Source organism: Phocoena phocoena, chromosome 8, assembly GCF_963924675.1.
Source record: "Phocoena phocoena chromosome 8, mPhoPho1.1, whole genome shotgun sequence".
NCBI classification, from domain to species: domain Eukaryota; kingdom Metazoa; phylum Chordata; class Mammalia; order Artiodactyla; family Phocoenidae; genus Phocoena; species Phocoena phocoena.
This window is the reverse complement of record NC_089226.1, coordinates 39847149-39863918: the sequence shown is the minus strand read 5'-3', so window position 1 is coordinate 39863918 and position 16770 is coordinate 39847149. Positions and strand designations below refer to the sequence as shown.

At 40.0% G+C, this 16770-nt stretch overlaps 1 protein-coding gene across 1 annotated transcript in view; it reads left to right on the top strand.

Annotated features, from left to right (window-relative positions):
* The window catches only part of PIWIL4 (piwi like RNA-mediated gene silencing 4), a 40826-nt gene that overhangs the window by 21096 nt on the left and 2960 nt on the right, over positions 1-16770 (top strand). Inside the window, exons 9-17 of the mRNA XM_065882659.1 lie at positions 1783-1906; positions 2990-3107; positions 3633-3744; positions 6185-6369; positions 8346-8418; positions 12005-12205; positions 13248-13351; positions 15066-15136; positions 16498-16651. Coding sequence (XP_065738731.1) covers positions 1783-1906; positions 2990-3107; positions 3633-3744; positions 6185-6369; positions 8346-8418; positions 12005-12205; positions 13248-13351; positions 15066-15136; positions 16498-16651 — 1142 coding nt within the window. The remainder of the gene's footprint in view (positions 1-1782; positions 1907-2989; positions 3108-3632; positions 3745-6184; positions 6370-8345; positions 8419-12004; positions 12206-13247; positions 13352-15065; positions 15137-16497; positions 16652-16770) is intronic.

Sequence of the window (16770 nt, the reverse complement as noted above, 5' to 3'; positions counted from 1 at the left end):
TTCCCTACTCCTTGCGAGGGACCCAGTCCTGAGTGGTGTAACAAGCAGAGGTTCCCAGGTCTTAAGGGATGAATCCTGGCTGTGCTAATGTACAGTTATGGGACCTTGGCAAAGTTACTTAATTTCTGATGCTGTTTCCTCATCAGTGAAGGGGATGATGATAGTACTTGACTCATCGTGGTTAAGATTAAAGGAGGAAATGAATTAATTTACCAAACAGAAATAGACTCACAAACATAGAAAACAAACTTACAGTCACCAAAGGGGAAAAGGTGGGGGATAAATGAGGAGTTTGGGATTAACATATACACACTACTATATATAAAATAGATAAACAACAAGGACCTATTGTATAGCACGGGGAACTATACTCAGTATCTTGTAGCAACCTATAATGGAAAAGAATCTGAAAGAGAATACGTACGTGTGTGTGTGTGTGTGTGTGTGTGTGTGTGTGTTTGTATAACTATCACTTTGCTGTACACCAGAAACTAACACAACATTGTAAATCAACTACACTTCAATTAAAAAAAAAACATAGTACACATCCATTAAAAAAAGACTAAATGAGGGAAAATATAAGTGCTTAGCATATATTATTTGTGCTACTGGTCTACTTTGCTTTGTAGATAATGTAGTTATGTGTAAACGTAGGAACTGTGCCTCTTTTATCTTTGTATCCCCCGCTGTTCCTGGAATATAGCAAGCACGAGATGTGAATTAATGAAGTCACATATAAAAACACTCTGTGAAGCCTTCTCCAAGCTTTTCAGCCATAGCATTGTTGCAGTGATCACATTTCCTGAATTGTTTTTAATGACTTAAAGTCCTAATTGAATAGAGAAGCACTCACTGCTAGCTTCCTTAATTATAATTATTGATGTCAGTCAATAATATATAGTCACCAGGCAGTTGGTAAATTATAATTCCAGTTGTTCTGTCATCAGTATTGAGTAAATTATACTGGGAATGAGTGTTCATTGGAAACTTTGCCGTTGGAAGGTAAATGAACTCGTGGCAAGGTGAGAATGTTGAAATTCAAGTTTACAAAGGGAAAGGGGGTGGGGTAGGAACTAATGATTGCTGAGGACTCATTATAAACCAGACACCACGCTAGTGGTTTACATGGGACACCTCTGAGCTACCGTTCTCCTCATGTCATAGATGAGGAAAGGTAAGTAACTTCCGCAGTGTCACAGTCCACGTACGTATTGATAGAAGAGCTGGGGATCAGATTTACATTTGTTGGAGTTCGAAGCTGTTTCCCTATAACATCATACTGTCCTAGGAGTGAAGGACAGTTGTGCCCTTTTGGGAAATCTGAGATTGACTCAATATAACCCTTGCCTCCAACTTGTGTATAGGTAGTTTCAAAATGAACACAGGTGCTTAGAGCCAGTTAGTTATGTATGGGGCAGTCTGCCTCAGTCTCCAATGGTGGAAATGCTGCAGTGGGGTCATGGCATTATGGATGGAGCCAGCTGAAGGCTATTCTGTCTCTGGATGAAACTCAGAAGAGAGCAAGGAAATGAATGAAAAAAAAATATTGCATTATAAAAGATAATAGAATCATGAAACTGACCCTGAGGTATAAGAGATAGGTCCTAGGAAGGAAGTAGAAATGAGTACATAACCATAGGGATTAGCAGGAACTTTTTTTCCTCTATTGAACGGATTTGCTTATCTATTCATTTGGGGATTACCTTGCTGCTCATAAGCAAGGATGCTCGTTTTACAGTGTTTCCATATTAACTTTTCCCTCATTAATCTTGCATCCTACAGCAATATGATATTACCTTATCTGACCTAAACCAGCCAGTGCTTGTTAGTCTGTTGAAAAGCAAGAGAAATGATGACGCTGAGGTTCGGATGGCCCACCTGATCCCTGAGCTCTGCTTTCTAACAGGTGATGTTTATGTTTTTATACTCTGTCAGGCTCTCAGTCACAGATTCCTGATGCTTTGCGGTGGGTAGAACCTCCTTAAGTTAGCTGAGTGCCGGAGCACTAATTTAACCCATGGAGGATGAGCCTTAAGTTATTTATTTCATCACAGAGGAAGCGGAAGGGTAGAGTGCTCTTTGGAAATTGCTCAGCACGGTGAAAGCTATCTATTTCCTTTATCTCGTGTATTCTATTTGTTAATTTGATGTTAAAATGGTCCCCAGATGTTTTCCTAAAACCAAGCTGTTCTTCCGCATTTTTTTAACTTCACTAGGCTGAGAAGCCACACGATTTAATTTTCTTCAGGTATAGTCTTTGAGTGGTGCCAAAATGCTCCTTATTTTCTTTTTGCATAAGCTTCCAGAAGGTAATCTTCGCCCTCTGGTAGAAGCTGAATAACTGTCTCAGGTGCTTTTAATCATGCTCGTCTGATTACCAGGGTGAGACTAAGGGTGGACTTTCTACTTTTTACACTTTGTATTGCTCGGATCAGTTATCATGTGTATGTATTTCTTTTGTGATTAGAAAAGTTAACAAGGACATCATCCCTGCAGGGAGGGATGCCCATTCTTAGTGGTACTAATGACATCTCAGGTCTGCACAGTCCCCATGGTGGCCTCTAGCCACACGTGGTCACTGAGCACTTGACACATGACTAGTGCGACTGAGGGACTGGCTGGGGAAGTGCTGTAAGTGTCAAATACAGACTGGATGCCTAAGACGTAGTATGAAAAGGAAAGGGAAACTACCTCATTGACAAATTTTTCATATTGGCTGCATGTAGAAATGATAATATTTTGGATATATTGAGTTAAATAATATATACTACTTGAATAATTGCATCTGTTTCTTTTTGGCTTTTTTTTAATGTGGCTACTGTAGAAAAGTTTAAATGACACGCGGCTTGCATTGCTGTCAGATGGTGCTATCCAGATGGTGAATCTGATTCAGTTTAAGTGAAAACGTTTATTACCCTGTGCCTGAGATGGGCTGGGGTTACATCAAGGACTGTCCATTTTTCACTTTGTTTTCATTCACGTTGAATAGGGCTGCCTGGCGAGGCAAGATCTGATTTCCGGCTGATGAAGGCTGTGGCTGAAGAAACACGCCTCAGTCCTTTGGGAAGGCAGCAGCGCCTGGCCAGGCTCGCGGATGATATCCAGAGGTACAGGGACATCTCCACATCCAGACGCTTCACAGTATCTCTTTAGTGATAAGTTTGTTATCAGCAGTGATATCTCACCTTTATTGAGCACTTAACATGTACCAGGCAGTGTGGTAGCACTGTCCATGTATTGTCATGTTTAATTTTTACATCAGCCCTGTGAAGTAGTCAATTAGTCCTACCTTTTGCCAATAAGGAAACCACAGCTTTAAAAGATTTCAGAGTTTGCTCAAGGTCACGTGTTATTAAATGTCAGCACTCGGAGTTGAAGTCTGGTCTGTCTGGCTCAAAGTCCCACTTTGCTAACCAGTGAGCCACACTGGGAGCCTTTCCATCCCTGCGTGTCCCCCATGGGTGCAGTCTTCCTATAATTCTCTTGAGCAGGGAAAACAATGGTGAGTAGAAATAGAAGTCAGGAGCCCTAAAAAATCAGTCTGAATAATTAAGTTGTAATTTTATCTCTAATGATTAAAATTCTTTAGAAAGTAAGCCCTTTAATGATTTAAAACTCAACTCTATCAACAGAAACAAGGATGCTCGTTTTGAGCTGGAGACCTGGGGCCTGCATTTTGGATGCCAGATGTCTGTGACTGGCCGGGTTGTGCCTTCAGAAAATATAATAATACAAGACCACATAGTAAGCGCAGTGATTTTATTTTCATTTAAAAGTATTTTCTTGAATGTGTGTCAGTTTGATCATACGCCAGAATGACTAGTGGGCTTAGAATATTCATTTGGTTTTTCCATGGCCATGTCCCTGCCTTTCCTTTGTTCTAAACCTCCAGGTCCCTCTGTTTTCCTTTTTAATCCGAGTGTACTTTTGAAAGGCTTAGCGGCACCCAGCAGACATAATTTAGGTCAGTCACTGTGATGTGGTGTCACATTTAAAGATGAGTTAGAAAATGGTATTTCAAGCCATTGCAATCAAAACATGCCAACCTATTATTGCGTGTTGTAGTACTCTTACATCACTTAAAAAAATCTATGGTACCTGAGAAAATTCTTTTAACTGCTGAAGATTAATTCCAATAGACCATATTTCCTGGTACCTCAGGTTTTTTTCCCCCAAAGTAAAATGCTGCTCAGTTGGCATAAACATGAAGAAGTTTGCACAGAGCCCATCCCAGCCACGGCATTTAGGCAGAGAGGCGTTCTGAAACCTGGAGAGACAAGTCATTGCTTCTTTGGGGCTTCCATTTAAAAATGAACCTATCTTATGCAAAAATTGCACATTCTCTTTCTACTTTTCCCCTCTGTTTTGCCCATTTTTAAAGCCAATTACATTTCATTTTTAAAGGCACTCTTCTTGCCTTTATTTGATGTAATAAGTAAGCCAACATGTCAAAACTAATGACTGAGCAAGCGAATGGTTTTTTGTTGGCAGAATGGAGATTTTTCTCATCATTTCCTTTTGATAATCTATCCAAGCAACCGAAACCCTTATTGGAGAAGCTGAAGAAAAACTACTTTAAAAGCAGAACAAAACAAAACTTTGTCAAGTCCTAAAATGTAGACCCCCATTAAGATCTTGTTCAGGAGTCAGTAAAGAGAAGCTCAGTTTCCGTTCCACACGTGAAGTGAGATGGGAAATATTTAAAATGGTCTGTCTCATCATCTCTAGGTAAAGTCATATTTGTCAGAGATTTGTTTGCATATTTTGGCCTGGAAACAGGTCTCCATAGGAGAAGGGGCACTAAGGTGGAGAACCCGCCCCCTAGAGGCGATGGTGGGTGGGCTAGAGGTGGCTGTGTCCTCGACTTCTCAGCTGATCCTGCTTTCTGGAAATAGGGTTCGAGGAACTGAGTACACTAAAGGTTCACAGGCTTCAGAGTGGCCCGTGCCCATTTGTCCTGGGCCCCCTGCCAGCCCATAATAGGTAGGAGTGTAGGTGAGAGAGCTGTGGCTCTCTTCACACTGGTTGTAAAGGGAAGGAACGAATCCTAGCTCCAGACAGAAGCCTTTATGGAGGCCTAGCCCTTCCCCTTCATTCTCAGGCTAAGGTTGCTTCCTGAAATTGAGTCCTTGCCTGGCCACCGTGAGATTGGCTGGGGCCTGGAAGTCAGAGTGCTTGCTGGAAAGGGCCCTGGTTGCAAAGACAAGAGCAGTATTCTAAACCTTCAGTGCCACCAGCTGGCTCCACAACCCTTTTCAGCCATGTCTTTGGAACCTGTAAACAAGGGAATTGGAATGCTTCTTAAATGGTAATGTGCGGGTGAGTCACTGGGGAACTTGTTAACAGGCAGATTCTGATTCGGTGGGTCTGGGATTGGGCCCAGGACTCTGCATTTCTAACGAGCTCTCAGGAGATAGCCATGCTGCTACAAGGCAACACTTTAAATAGCAAGAGATTAGATTGCAGTGTTTTTTTAAATTCTAACAGTGACTCTTCCTGGTTTACCACACCAAGAACATTTCCGTTTGATTCCAGTCCATGGATATAAACAGAAGGCTAGGGACCAGTCTGAAGTCTCCCCTCTTCAAGGCAGGGAACTTGTTTTTCCTGGTCACCTGGGGAACCTTCCAAAGAATGAGAAAGGAGCTTGTGTCCTGGCCTCACCTTTGCTCCTAGACGTATCTACTCTTGGCATAACGTATAGTCTTTAATTGTAGGGTTTGTTAGTTTCAGTACGATGACCTGCATTGCATCAGTCATCAGCATTTTCTATTTGAGATATCTAGGTACCTAAAGCAAAGAGACCAAACTGGACAGCCAGTAGCCTGGCTTTTACATTCATAATAAAGGTCGTAGACTTTTAGAGCTGGAAGAGAACCTAGAGATTTGAACCAGGCACCTTTCCTTGCCCACAGCAGAGCCCCGTGAAGTAAAGGGACTTGCCAAGGATCTGCAGGCAAGGAACGGCTAACCTGGGATGATGCTGAGATACATCCACTCCCAGGAAGCACATGTGTTGTGTTCAGATGTGCAGTGCTTGTATCTGTGTTTTAAGTCTGAGAATAGCAAACTGTACTAAATAGTTCTGTTATGAAAAATATGAACTATTTCCACACTGTCTTTTTTATTTAATTGTTCTCTGAGTAAATTTGTTCAACCCTTTCACAATCATTATTTTTCTCAGTGTCAACCTGTGTCTGCGGCTGACTGGTCCAAGGATATGCGAACTTGCAAGATTTTAAGTGCGCAGTCTTTGAATAAATGGTTGGTTATATGTAGCAACAGAGCTGAACGTGTGACGGAGAGCTTTTTGAACTGCTTGAGAAGAGTTGGAAGGCCCATAGGATTTAATGTGAACCACCCCAAAATGTGAGAAGATGCAGAAAATCATCCCAACTTTTTTCAGATATTAATTTGGTTTGGTTAAAAGATAGGAGATGATGGCTGATATAGCTACAAAAGTTTGTTTTTTTTTTTTAATGTCAGTAAAGTTTCCTAACGTAGAATGCCAAGCAGTTAAAAGTAGATAGATTTGGCAATGATTACATTTTTATCCAGTTGAAATGTATTTTATGTTGGTCTTTATAAAACTTTATTTTCATAGTTCTTCCTAGGCAGTACTCTCATTATCTCAGCGTCTTTCCAGTACTAGTTGGGGTATAAATCCTTAATAAATCCATATAGTGCCTCCTCAGTTTCTTTTCTTAATTCTGCCACATCACTTACTTATAAAACTGAACAGCAAACAGGATATTAACAAATAAATGTTGCATTTCCTGACTTATTTGATAGATTTTATGTTTTAAAATTTAATGTAAGAATAGATCTGAAATAAGCTTTTCTTATTCTGTTCCTGTAGCATAAGAGTCATCTAGATCGTTTCTGATAGAACCAGGTCACTCATTTAGCCTTTGAACACTTATTGAGTATCTGCTACTACATTCTAAATGCTATGCTGTTTGCATGGGATGAGATAAATACGATGCTTTCAATTTAATAAGGGATCCATTCATATTCAGCCACGCTCCAAGTCGAATATTGTTTTGCTTTAGAAGAGCCGTGAAGTTGGTCATACCTTACTTCATTGAGCTCGCTATGCATAAAAAAGAGCAACAGATACTTCTTTTTCTTTGTTGTAGTGGAGGTGCAAATGTCCTAAATTGGCAGGGTGGGAAGTTATTCTTTAAACACATGGTTACTAATTAATTACATCAGCAGCATAAGCATTGTTGAAAACCATAGCTGTTCCCAAAGTCTCATTTTACACTGTAGTATAGAATTCTTCTCTTATCAAATCTGTTAACAAATCGCCTGGTTTGAGTTTCACCTGCTCTAATTTCTCTTAACCCATGAGGTAATAAGGCAGGAAAAGATTCATGAAAGAAGCCACAGTCTCGGAACCTGGGCTGGCATCATAGGCTCTTTCTCACCCAAATTCCAACAAGCCCATGCCCGTGTTCGGTCCTTGGCCTGTTTTATTTGAAAGCTCATATTTTAGTCCATCCTTTTTTTTCCCTATGAAGTATCCATTTACTTACTAGATTTATATGTGTAGTTTTCTTCCATCTGAAACAACGTTTATGGCCACTCCTGTTAGAACCCGCAAGCGGCAGACAGTGGTCCTGCCACCTGCTGGTCAACTTTCAAAAGGCCACTGGGTATTGGGAAAGTCCCATTATATTTACATATGAGAGGCTGAACCTATGTCAAGAAAACAGATCTAAAAATTCTTCTCCGTGGCAATTTTTTTCTGTAGCATCTGGACCCTAATATAATGTAACCACAGAACTGATAATTGATAAGTATTGATACTTGTCCACTGATTGATTATGGCTAAATATTCCAGGCTCCACACAGTGTGCCATTAAGGAAAAAAGAAAGGTTTTAGTATGAGTCATACAGATTAACTGAACCTCTTGATCTCATTAACCTAATGATTTTTATTTTAAAGTTCCCAGGGAGATTCAGAATTAGAGAATTGTTAATCCCAGTTTAACTTGAACTCTGTTTCAGTCATTTGATATTGAGACTTGTGTTTCAGAAGTTCACTTTCAATTCCATTTTGAACAGCAGAATTGTTCAAATAGCATCTGTAGGGACTCTATACAATGGGGAAAATTTCATTTTTCACCAAACTATTTTTTAAGTTAATAAAAATGGTAATGAAATGTTCCTGGTGTATCATGTGTGGGAGAAGCAATTTTAGACTCAAAAGCTTTCACTTTAATGATTTTTTCCTCAAATTATAGTCTGTTATAAAAATCAACTAATATTTTTAGTTCTATATGATTATGTGCTACTAAGAAGGGAACTATGCATTTTCAAAATTAATTTTTTTTCTGTAGCATAAAAGTACAAGAAAATCCAGCTGCATTTCTTCACACTATACAGAAATACGTTGATCCTGAGGTTCAGTTGGTAAGTATAGGATAATTTTTGAGGTATAATTTTAATTTTTTCTTCATATCTAATAGCCTTGAAAGAAGGAATTTAAACATGTTCTCCCATGATACGTTTGCAAATTGCTGTGCATTTCCCCAAGCACCCAAGAAAGTATTTATCTTGATATTTTAATCAATATTTTGTTTTCCTTTCATGTTTCTAATATTAATTTTTAAATACTTTTTGTTACTCCTGTATCAGCCTCTTGGATGTCTACATATTTTCCAACTTACTGGGAGGATCATCTTTTACTCAAGATTTAAGATAAATTGACTCCCATCTTATCCCATAAGTGTTGGGGCACCCTGTGTTCTCCCCATTGTTTCAGGAGATTCTTGGAAGGTTTAAGTGTTTCCATGTCACCTATGGCCCCATGTCCCTGCCTCCTCTGAATTCTTGCCCCCTTTCATGGGTGCCTTTTCCTCCTGCATTGCATCACCCTGAGGGACACCCACAATTGCTTCATTTCCCAAAGTATTGTGTGTGTGTGTGTGCGTGTGGTATGTGTGTGTGTTTGTGTATGTGTGTGTCCTGTATGTGTGTGTGTGGTGTATCTGACTTTGCTGAGGGTTGGGGCCAAGGCATGGTTATGTCACATGTCAACATTCCAGACAAGTTAAAATTGACATCCCTTTCTTAAAAAATCTCTCAATCATTCCTATTTCTTGGAAATGTTCTCTCAGTCTCCCACAGTACTGCAGTGCTTTTCTGTCCCATCTCCTGTCTGACCCCCCTAGCTCATTCATCCCAACTCCTAACTTTCCTATTTATAGTGCATGCAAAACAGCTTAGCTATCTCTTTGTTTCCACAAAAAATGGCCCGTAAGGATGTTATAATACAGGAAGTTATCATCCTAAGAGCATTTATTTTTCACTTTAAAAAGTAAAATCAAACTAACAGAAAAGTTGCAGGAATAGTACAAAGAACTGTAATATACCATTCACCCAGATTCCCCAATTTTTGACATTTTATTATATTTATGATTTTCTATCATTTTCCACCTCCCTCCCTCCCTCCCTCCCTCCCTTCCTATCTATCCTATCTATTTTTTTCCCGAACCATTTGAGTGTAAGTTACAGGAGTGATGCCCATTACCTTTTAAAAAATACATTTGCACACATTTCGTACAAACAAGGCCACTCTCCTATGGAACCATAGAACAACCATCAAAATCAGGGAGCAGTACAGCTAGCTAATCCACAGACTCCACTCATATTTCTCCATTTGTTCCCCAAGTGTCTTCTCTGTTAAAAGGATCTAATATGTTGCCCTTAGTTTCCCTGTCTCTTTAATCTCTCCTTCAGTCTGTAACAGTTCCCTAGTTTTCCCTTGACTTTGATGACCTTCCAGTTTTGAAGAGCATAAACCAGTTATTTTATATAATGTCCCTCAATTTGGGTTTGTCTAATGTTTCCTTATGATTAAATTCAGGTTATGCACTTTGGGCAGGAGTATCACAGCAATGATTCTGTGTTCTTACTGCATCTTACCGGGGGGACTCCATTGATTAAGATGGTTTCTGTCAATTTTCTCCATTGTAAAGTTACACTTTTTCTCTTTGTAATTAAGCAGGCTTTTTTCTTTTTGTTTTTTGGTAGGGAGATACTTTGAGACTATGAAAATATCCTGTTCTTCATCAGACTTTTCCCACTAGTTTTAGAATCCATTGATAATTCTTGTCTGAATCCATTACTACTCTGATGGTTGCCAAATCGTGGCTTTCTAATTTTGTACTTCCTTCTATAATTATTAGTTGGCATTATAAGGAAGAGCTTTCTCTTCTTCCCATTTGTTTGTTTGTTCACTTATTTACATCAGTATGGATTCATGGATTCCTATTTTATTTACCAGCTTATAGTCTATCACTACTGTTATTTATTTCAATATCCAAATTGTCCTTGGTTTTGCCAGTGGGAGCCCCATTCAAGCTGACTTGTGTGTCTTTTTGACACCTTCCCAACTTTCTTGGAACAATTCCTTACTGTCTGGCACAATAAGACATTCCAGGTTAATCTAAGTTTTGCTGTCTAACTCTAGAATCATATGTTTTCCCAATGAGCCCTGCTTCCTTTTGGTAGAGAACAGTATTTAGAAACCAAGAGCTGGGCACTGGGTGTGTTTATTTGCTACTGGGGTGTCACTGCCCCTAGGCTTTTCCAATGGGCAAAGCTAAGAAATATGTATATGTATGTGTGTGCATATATATAAGTACACACTTGCATTTATTTTATTACTATATGTAGTTATGTATATATTACAATGTTTTATTAAAATTTTAAAGAGTAAAAATGTGTTCACGCCTCCAGTTGCAGCCCAGTGCCACAGGAAAGTGTTCCCCCTTTCCATATTTGTACCTCATCTCTCTAGTAGTGAGAAACATGGCCCTTATTATTCTCCACATACTTGCTGCTTTATCCGTGGTGTGTAACCAGTCTCACTTGACTCCCATCTTCTTTTGGTCCTGGTCACCATTGGGCTATTCCTTGTTCTTCCACCTCCCTTGCTTAGCCCCAGACTCATGGGATGGAAGGCAGGAAACCCCCCTAAGACAATTTTGCTGATAATTTAAAAATATTTTTCCCAACTTTATATAATTAAGTGTAAATAATTTTGGCCTTTGACATTATGATAATGAACAGTCCTGTAGGTGAAAAAAATCACGTTGTTTTCTGTTAATTATGACAGTGCCTATCTTTTCTGTAATTTGGGTGTTTTGAAAGTAGAGAATAAAACATAGGAAGGAGATGGAGTTAGGCCAGGAGAGGTCCTTCTGTGAGGGAAGTACCTGATGGGAAGTAGAGGCAGTGAGAGAGAAGGTAGGAATTTAAAAATACCAGAGCACCTGAAGCTTCTTTTTCCTTATTTTCCCTCCCCTCATACCTTACACTCAAGTCCAGGTTAACAAAAAATGTGTTGTTGCTTCTTCCTTTTATTTTGCCTGTCCAGCGCCTAATGGGAAAAAGACCACAATTTAAGCTAATTCTCCACTTTGCTTATCTGTGGATGAAGTTGGGGAGGAGGCAGTGGGGATGATAGCTGGAGAGCTACAGGGAAGGATCACTGCAGTAAGGGAGGCAGCTGGAGGAAGAGCTAGGATGGAAGGGAATTTGAGGAGTCTGGCAGAATCAGATTGGCAGAGAAGCAAGGAGGGAGGAAGAGCCAAGGGAAGTGGTAGGGTTGGAGGGAGGCTTTGCAGAGTGGATGGCTGATGAGAAGGCATTTCAAATGGCTTAGATTCATTGCTCTTTAAAGGCCATTTAAGAGAAGGACTGTAGGGGCAATTCCCTGGTGGTCCAGTGGTTAAGACTTGGTGCTTTCACTGCCGTGGCCCATGCTCAATCCCTGGTCAGGGAACTGAGATACTGCAAGCTGTGTGGCGTGGCCAAACAAAAAAAATAATAAAAAAGAGAAGAACTGTGGGTATGTTAATATTTGCTTCTTGGGAACTTAAGGGCAAAAGATGTTTGCATCCATATATTCGTGTTTTTCTAAAGCTTCCTCTGAACATAAGTAAATGAACTTTCTTTTCTTCTGTTTTTTTTTTTTTTTTTTGACTTTCAGGTAATGTGTATTCTGCCTTCTAATCAGAATAGCTATTACGATTCCATTAAAAAATATTTGATCTCCGACTGCCCAGTCCCCAGCCAGTGTGTGCTTGCTCAGACGTTGAATAAACAGGGAATGTTGATGAGCATCGCCACCAAGATTGCCTTGCAGATGACCTGTAAACTCGGAGGCGAGCTGTGGGCTGTGGAGATCCCTGTGAGGAACCGTCACTCTTTTTCTTTTAGTCATCAATCTTATCTATTAATGAATTTTAAAAATTAAATCAAAGTAGGAGGAGATCTTTTCACGTGATCCTAGAAATATTTGCTTTGTTTGTTGGGTTGGTTGGTTGTATGTTTGTCTGCTCTGGGCTCCGTTACACCAGCCACTGGGAGGGTATCCAGAAGGTGAGGCGTGGCCCCTGTTCTCATGGAGCTTTGGTTAAGCTAATAACAGAATCTTTCGTGAAACAGAATCTAGTTTGGCATCGACTTGGAGGCGCTTGATTTGGAGCCTCCCAGCCGTGGTTTAAAATCTGTGCTCCATGGCCTCTGCCTTTACCTGCTTTCAGCAGGGTGATACTTTGCAGAGTAGCCTTGAACCCTGGATGGGACGCCCCCACTAGAGCTTGGGGAACCGGCAGAGCCTGTGATACAAACCTCCAAGTCGTGTTGGGAACTGAGAAAATCTTCTCCTCTTTCCTGAGCTATGGCCACCATGGGAGGAAGTGAGGAGGGTGAGGAATGAGGGAATGTTGCCTATTCCCTTACCCAGGATGTACAAGGTTACCCCCAGCTGCCCCTCCTGGAGGACATAGACAAGTGAGGATTCCTTAGAGAGCTGAAGAATGGGGAATGGAATTTCCCTTCAGATTCCTTCAGCCTCGAGACAGGGGAGAAATGGACAGGCCACTTTACCAGAATCTCTTGAGCCACTGATGGCCCTTGCCCACCCCCATAAAGGATGGTGGCCATTTTTTATTACAATGAGTCTCTTAAGCAAAGTATGTACTATATTGTTCCCTCCGTCTTTTTGCTTTTTGTTTTTCTTTGAAGCAGATTCTTACTATTCCCTTCATCTTTAAGTTTCTCTGGTTTCTGGTTTAATAATCTGCCTCATCTCGACCTTGATCTCCCTGGCACATAGCTTAACTTAAATAATTCAGTAACTAGGGACAGTCTTTTAAAAACTTCATAATACATCATTGCTTGGGAAAACACCTCATTCCATTAAATCATGAAAAATTTTAATTTTACAGTTAAAGTCCCTGATGGTGGTTGGTATTGATGTCTGTAAAGATGCATTCAACCAGGGAATGGTGGTGGTTGGATTTGTGGCCAGTATTAACCCCAGAATCACCAGGTACTTTTAAAATTACCCTAACATATTCTTCAGTTATTTAGACTATTACTTGTGGTTTAACTAAAGACTTTACAGAAAGGAATAGTTTGTATTCTTCACTCATTTTTAAAATATGGACACTTATGGTCATAAATTATACTTACATCTGTAAATGTGATGGATAATATTGGGGTAAAATGTAGCTTCATTAAAAAACTATTTTTATACATACATTAGGACAAGCTATTGCTCGTATGCAAACCATATTCCCCAAATGACGGCCGTGTAGAAATTCTTGTGCATTTGTTTTCTGAACACCTGCACTGTATCGGGCTCCATACTAGGAAGTTTACATACACGATGTCAGGCAGTTGAGAATCAGATTGCCTGGATTTATAGCCTGATCTCTCACTTACCTATTACGGTAAATGCTCAAGACATGCTTGCTGTTATTGTTGTTTTTAATGCTCGCAGAAACTTGATGTGGTGGTTGTTTACACAGCTAATAAAAACATAGGCAAGGGGCTTCCCTGGTGGCGCAGTGGTTGAGAGTCCGCCTGCCGATGCAGGGGACACGGGTTTGTGCCCCGGTCCGCGGAGCGGCTGGGCCCGTGAGCCATGGCCGCTGAGCCTGCGCATCCGGAGCCTGTGCTCCGCAACGGGAGAGGCCACAGCAGTGAGAGGCCCGCGTACCGCAAAAAAAAAACCAACAAAAAAAACATAGGCAAGGATGAGGGATAACACATTAAGCATTGACTCTTAGTACATGTTAAATTGTAGTTCTTAGAAGTGTTTCAATATTCGTAACTAAACAATGTGTTTTGAGGCTGTTTTGAACCATGTTTTCTTCCTAGAATTAAGCTATGTGATTTACTCCTCTAAATTGTGATCAGGTATATATTGGGGATTGTGGGAGACAGGAAAAGCAGCAATGTAACTGCGTGCCTCTGACTTCAGTCCAGGTTGTATGAGATCCCTGTTCTGTATGTCACTTCCTTAATCAAGCACATAAGGGACTTCCGGCTTGTTAGCAGCATTTCTAATTGCATCGTTATTATTGCACAGATTTAGAGAACTGGAATAATGTGGACACATATATACCACTAAGTCATGATCTTCATTTTCCAAGTGCTTTTAATGAATAATTTTAGCAAGAGAACTTGCTTCTGAAATCTAAATAAGTTAATCATGTTAAGATTTCAATTCCCAAAAGCTTACCTACAGAAATGAAGTTTAAGCTTGAGAAATCTTTGAATATTTTTAAAGTGGATCTGCTAAACTAATAAATTCCCTTATAATAATAATGTAGTGGCCTCTATTTATCAATGCTTCTTATGTACCAAGTGCTGTGCTAAGTACTTTACATATATTATCTCGTTTGATTTTTACAACAACCCTATGAGGTACTAACTACCTTACTATCTTATAAATTTCCTTGGCACAGATGAGGAAACTGAGGCTTAGGTTCACATAAAAAAGTCGCATAGCTGGTGAGTATACCAGCCAGGATTTGAACCCAGAGACGTCTGATGCTAGCACTGTGCTTTAGTTTCTCGTATCAATAAATTTTATTTGGGGGGGGGCGGTGAGGGAGAGCATTTTAATATAATTGTAATCATACAGTGTATATAAAATTATGAACATTAATTTACTTATGTCTATTTCTTAATACTAATGCATGCTTAGAATAGAAATTTTGAAACTGAACTTTACTTTTGTTCTTTGCTTACTTTAGATGGTTCTCCCGCTGTATGCTTCAGAGAACAACGGCTGATGTTGCAGATTGCTTAAAAGTTTTCATGACTGGTACTAAAAATGTAACAATGGGGGTGGGCTCCAAGCACTGTTCTTTCAGACCCAAAATTCATAAGCCTCTAGCAGACTAGACAGGTGGAAACAGACTTCTCAAGCCTGAGTTGACTGCCACCCAGTAGGAGACCCTGAAGTTGTGGCCTGACTCAAGCTAACAGACAGGCTCTGTAGAATTTACATTTGTGTCTGTGTGTGATAAACTAAAAGCCAGGAGGAAAAAAAGTTTGTAGCTGCTGGTGGCTCTTGCAAGCAGTTTGAAGGTCAGAATAAACCTACCCTGGAGGAGCAAGGATTATGACAGACCAGCATTAGGTCTAGAAATAGGAGAGAAGCTTTTGGTACTGGGATGGGGATGCTGACAAATCAAGTGTGGCGTGGCAGGAGAAGATGGGAAAGGCAGCAGACGGGGAGGGTGCCCTCCTTACTATGGGATGCAGTAGAAAGAGGGGGTCTGGGGTTCCCATGCCCTTTCCAACCCTGGTCTGAATCTGGCTTGGTCATTCCCTAGCGTTGTGACCTGTGCAGATCACTCCCCGATTTGCATCGTCCCAACTATAAACTTCGGGGGGTCATAAATATTTGTTTCCAAAAAAGGTGAATTTGGTGACATATTTTGGTAGTAGACTTACATATACGGTCATCTTCTATCAAACAAATGAATTTCCTGGACAATAAACTCTCCTAAAACAATGGTGCCGTGTATGCATGAAAAGAAATATTTTATCATATTACTTTCCCCTCACTTCAAAACCTCAGTAGCAGTTATGAAAAGCTTCTGTTGGGCAGGAGTCACTGTCTGGCCTCTGCTCTTCAGGCAGTTTCTTAGAGCGAGGGGACATTTTTCAGAGTTCGTATTGTCAGCGAGAGTGATGGGTGAATCCACGTGAAGAGATGCTTTTAGAGGAACAGCCAAGTCGTTTCCTTATGTTTTCATATTTATGCTCATTAGAGAAGAAATTTACATAAAATTATCCAGTCTGTCCTTATTGAGAGGATTTATAGATTTAAAGAAACTAAATTAGTATTAATATGGGTTTGGGAAATTTGTATGTCTATTGCATGAATTAAATTTTAATTTATTGCTTAAATATTAAAATTTTACTAAAGAGATATGCTAAGTTTGAGAATACATTATGCCATAGAAACTATAATGATTCCTTAAATAGCAGAGTTGCAGGAATGTTCTGGAAAGGTATCCATTTTTATATTATTGCAAATACAACCCAAATTAGGTATTACCCTATCTTATCATGGTCTGAACTAGCAAGCTATTTAAATGTTGAAATATATGGGAATGTTATTCTTTATTGGCATCAAGCAAGTCATTCTTTTCTTACTAACACCAAATCCTGCAGGGGCACTGAACAGATGGTACACGCATAACCAGGGTTTGCCAGGACGGATAATTGTGTACCGTGACGGTGTAGGGGATGGTCAGCTAAGAACACTCATTGAATATGAAGTTCCACAGCTACTGAGCAGTGTGACAGAAGCAAGTTCAAATACCAGGTATCAAATTAGTATCCTTCCCCCACTTCCAGTTCTAGCATATTCATCGCAACTATTAAAATTACTGTATGCCAGCATCTCTTTTTTTTTTCCCATGCAGTTAAGTTTCACTGCATTTC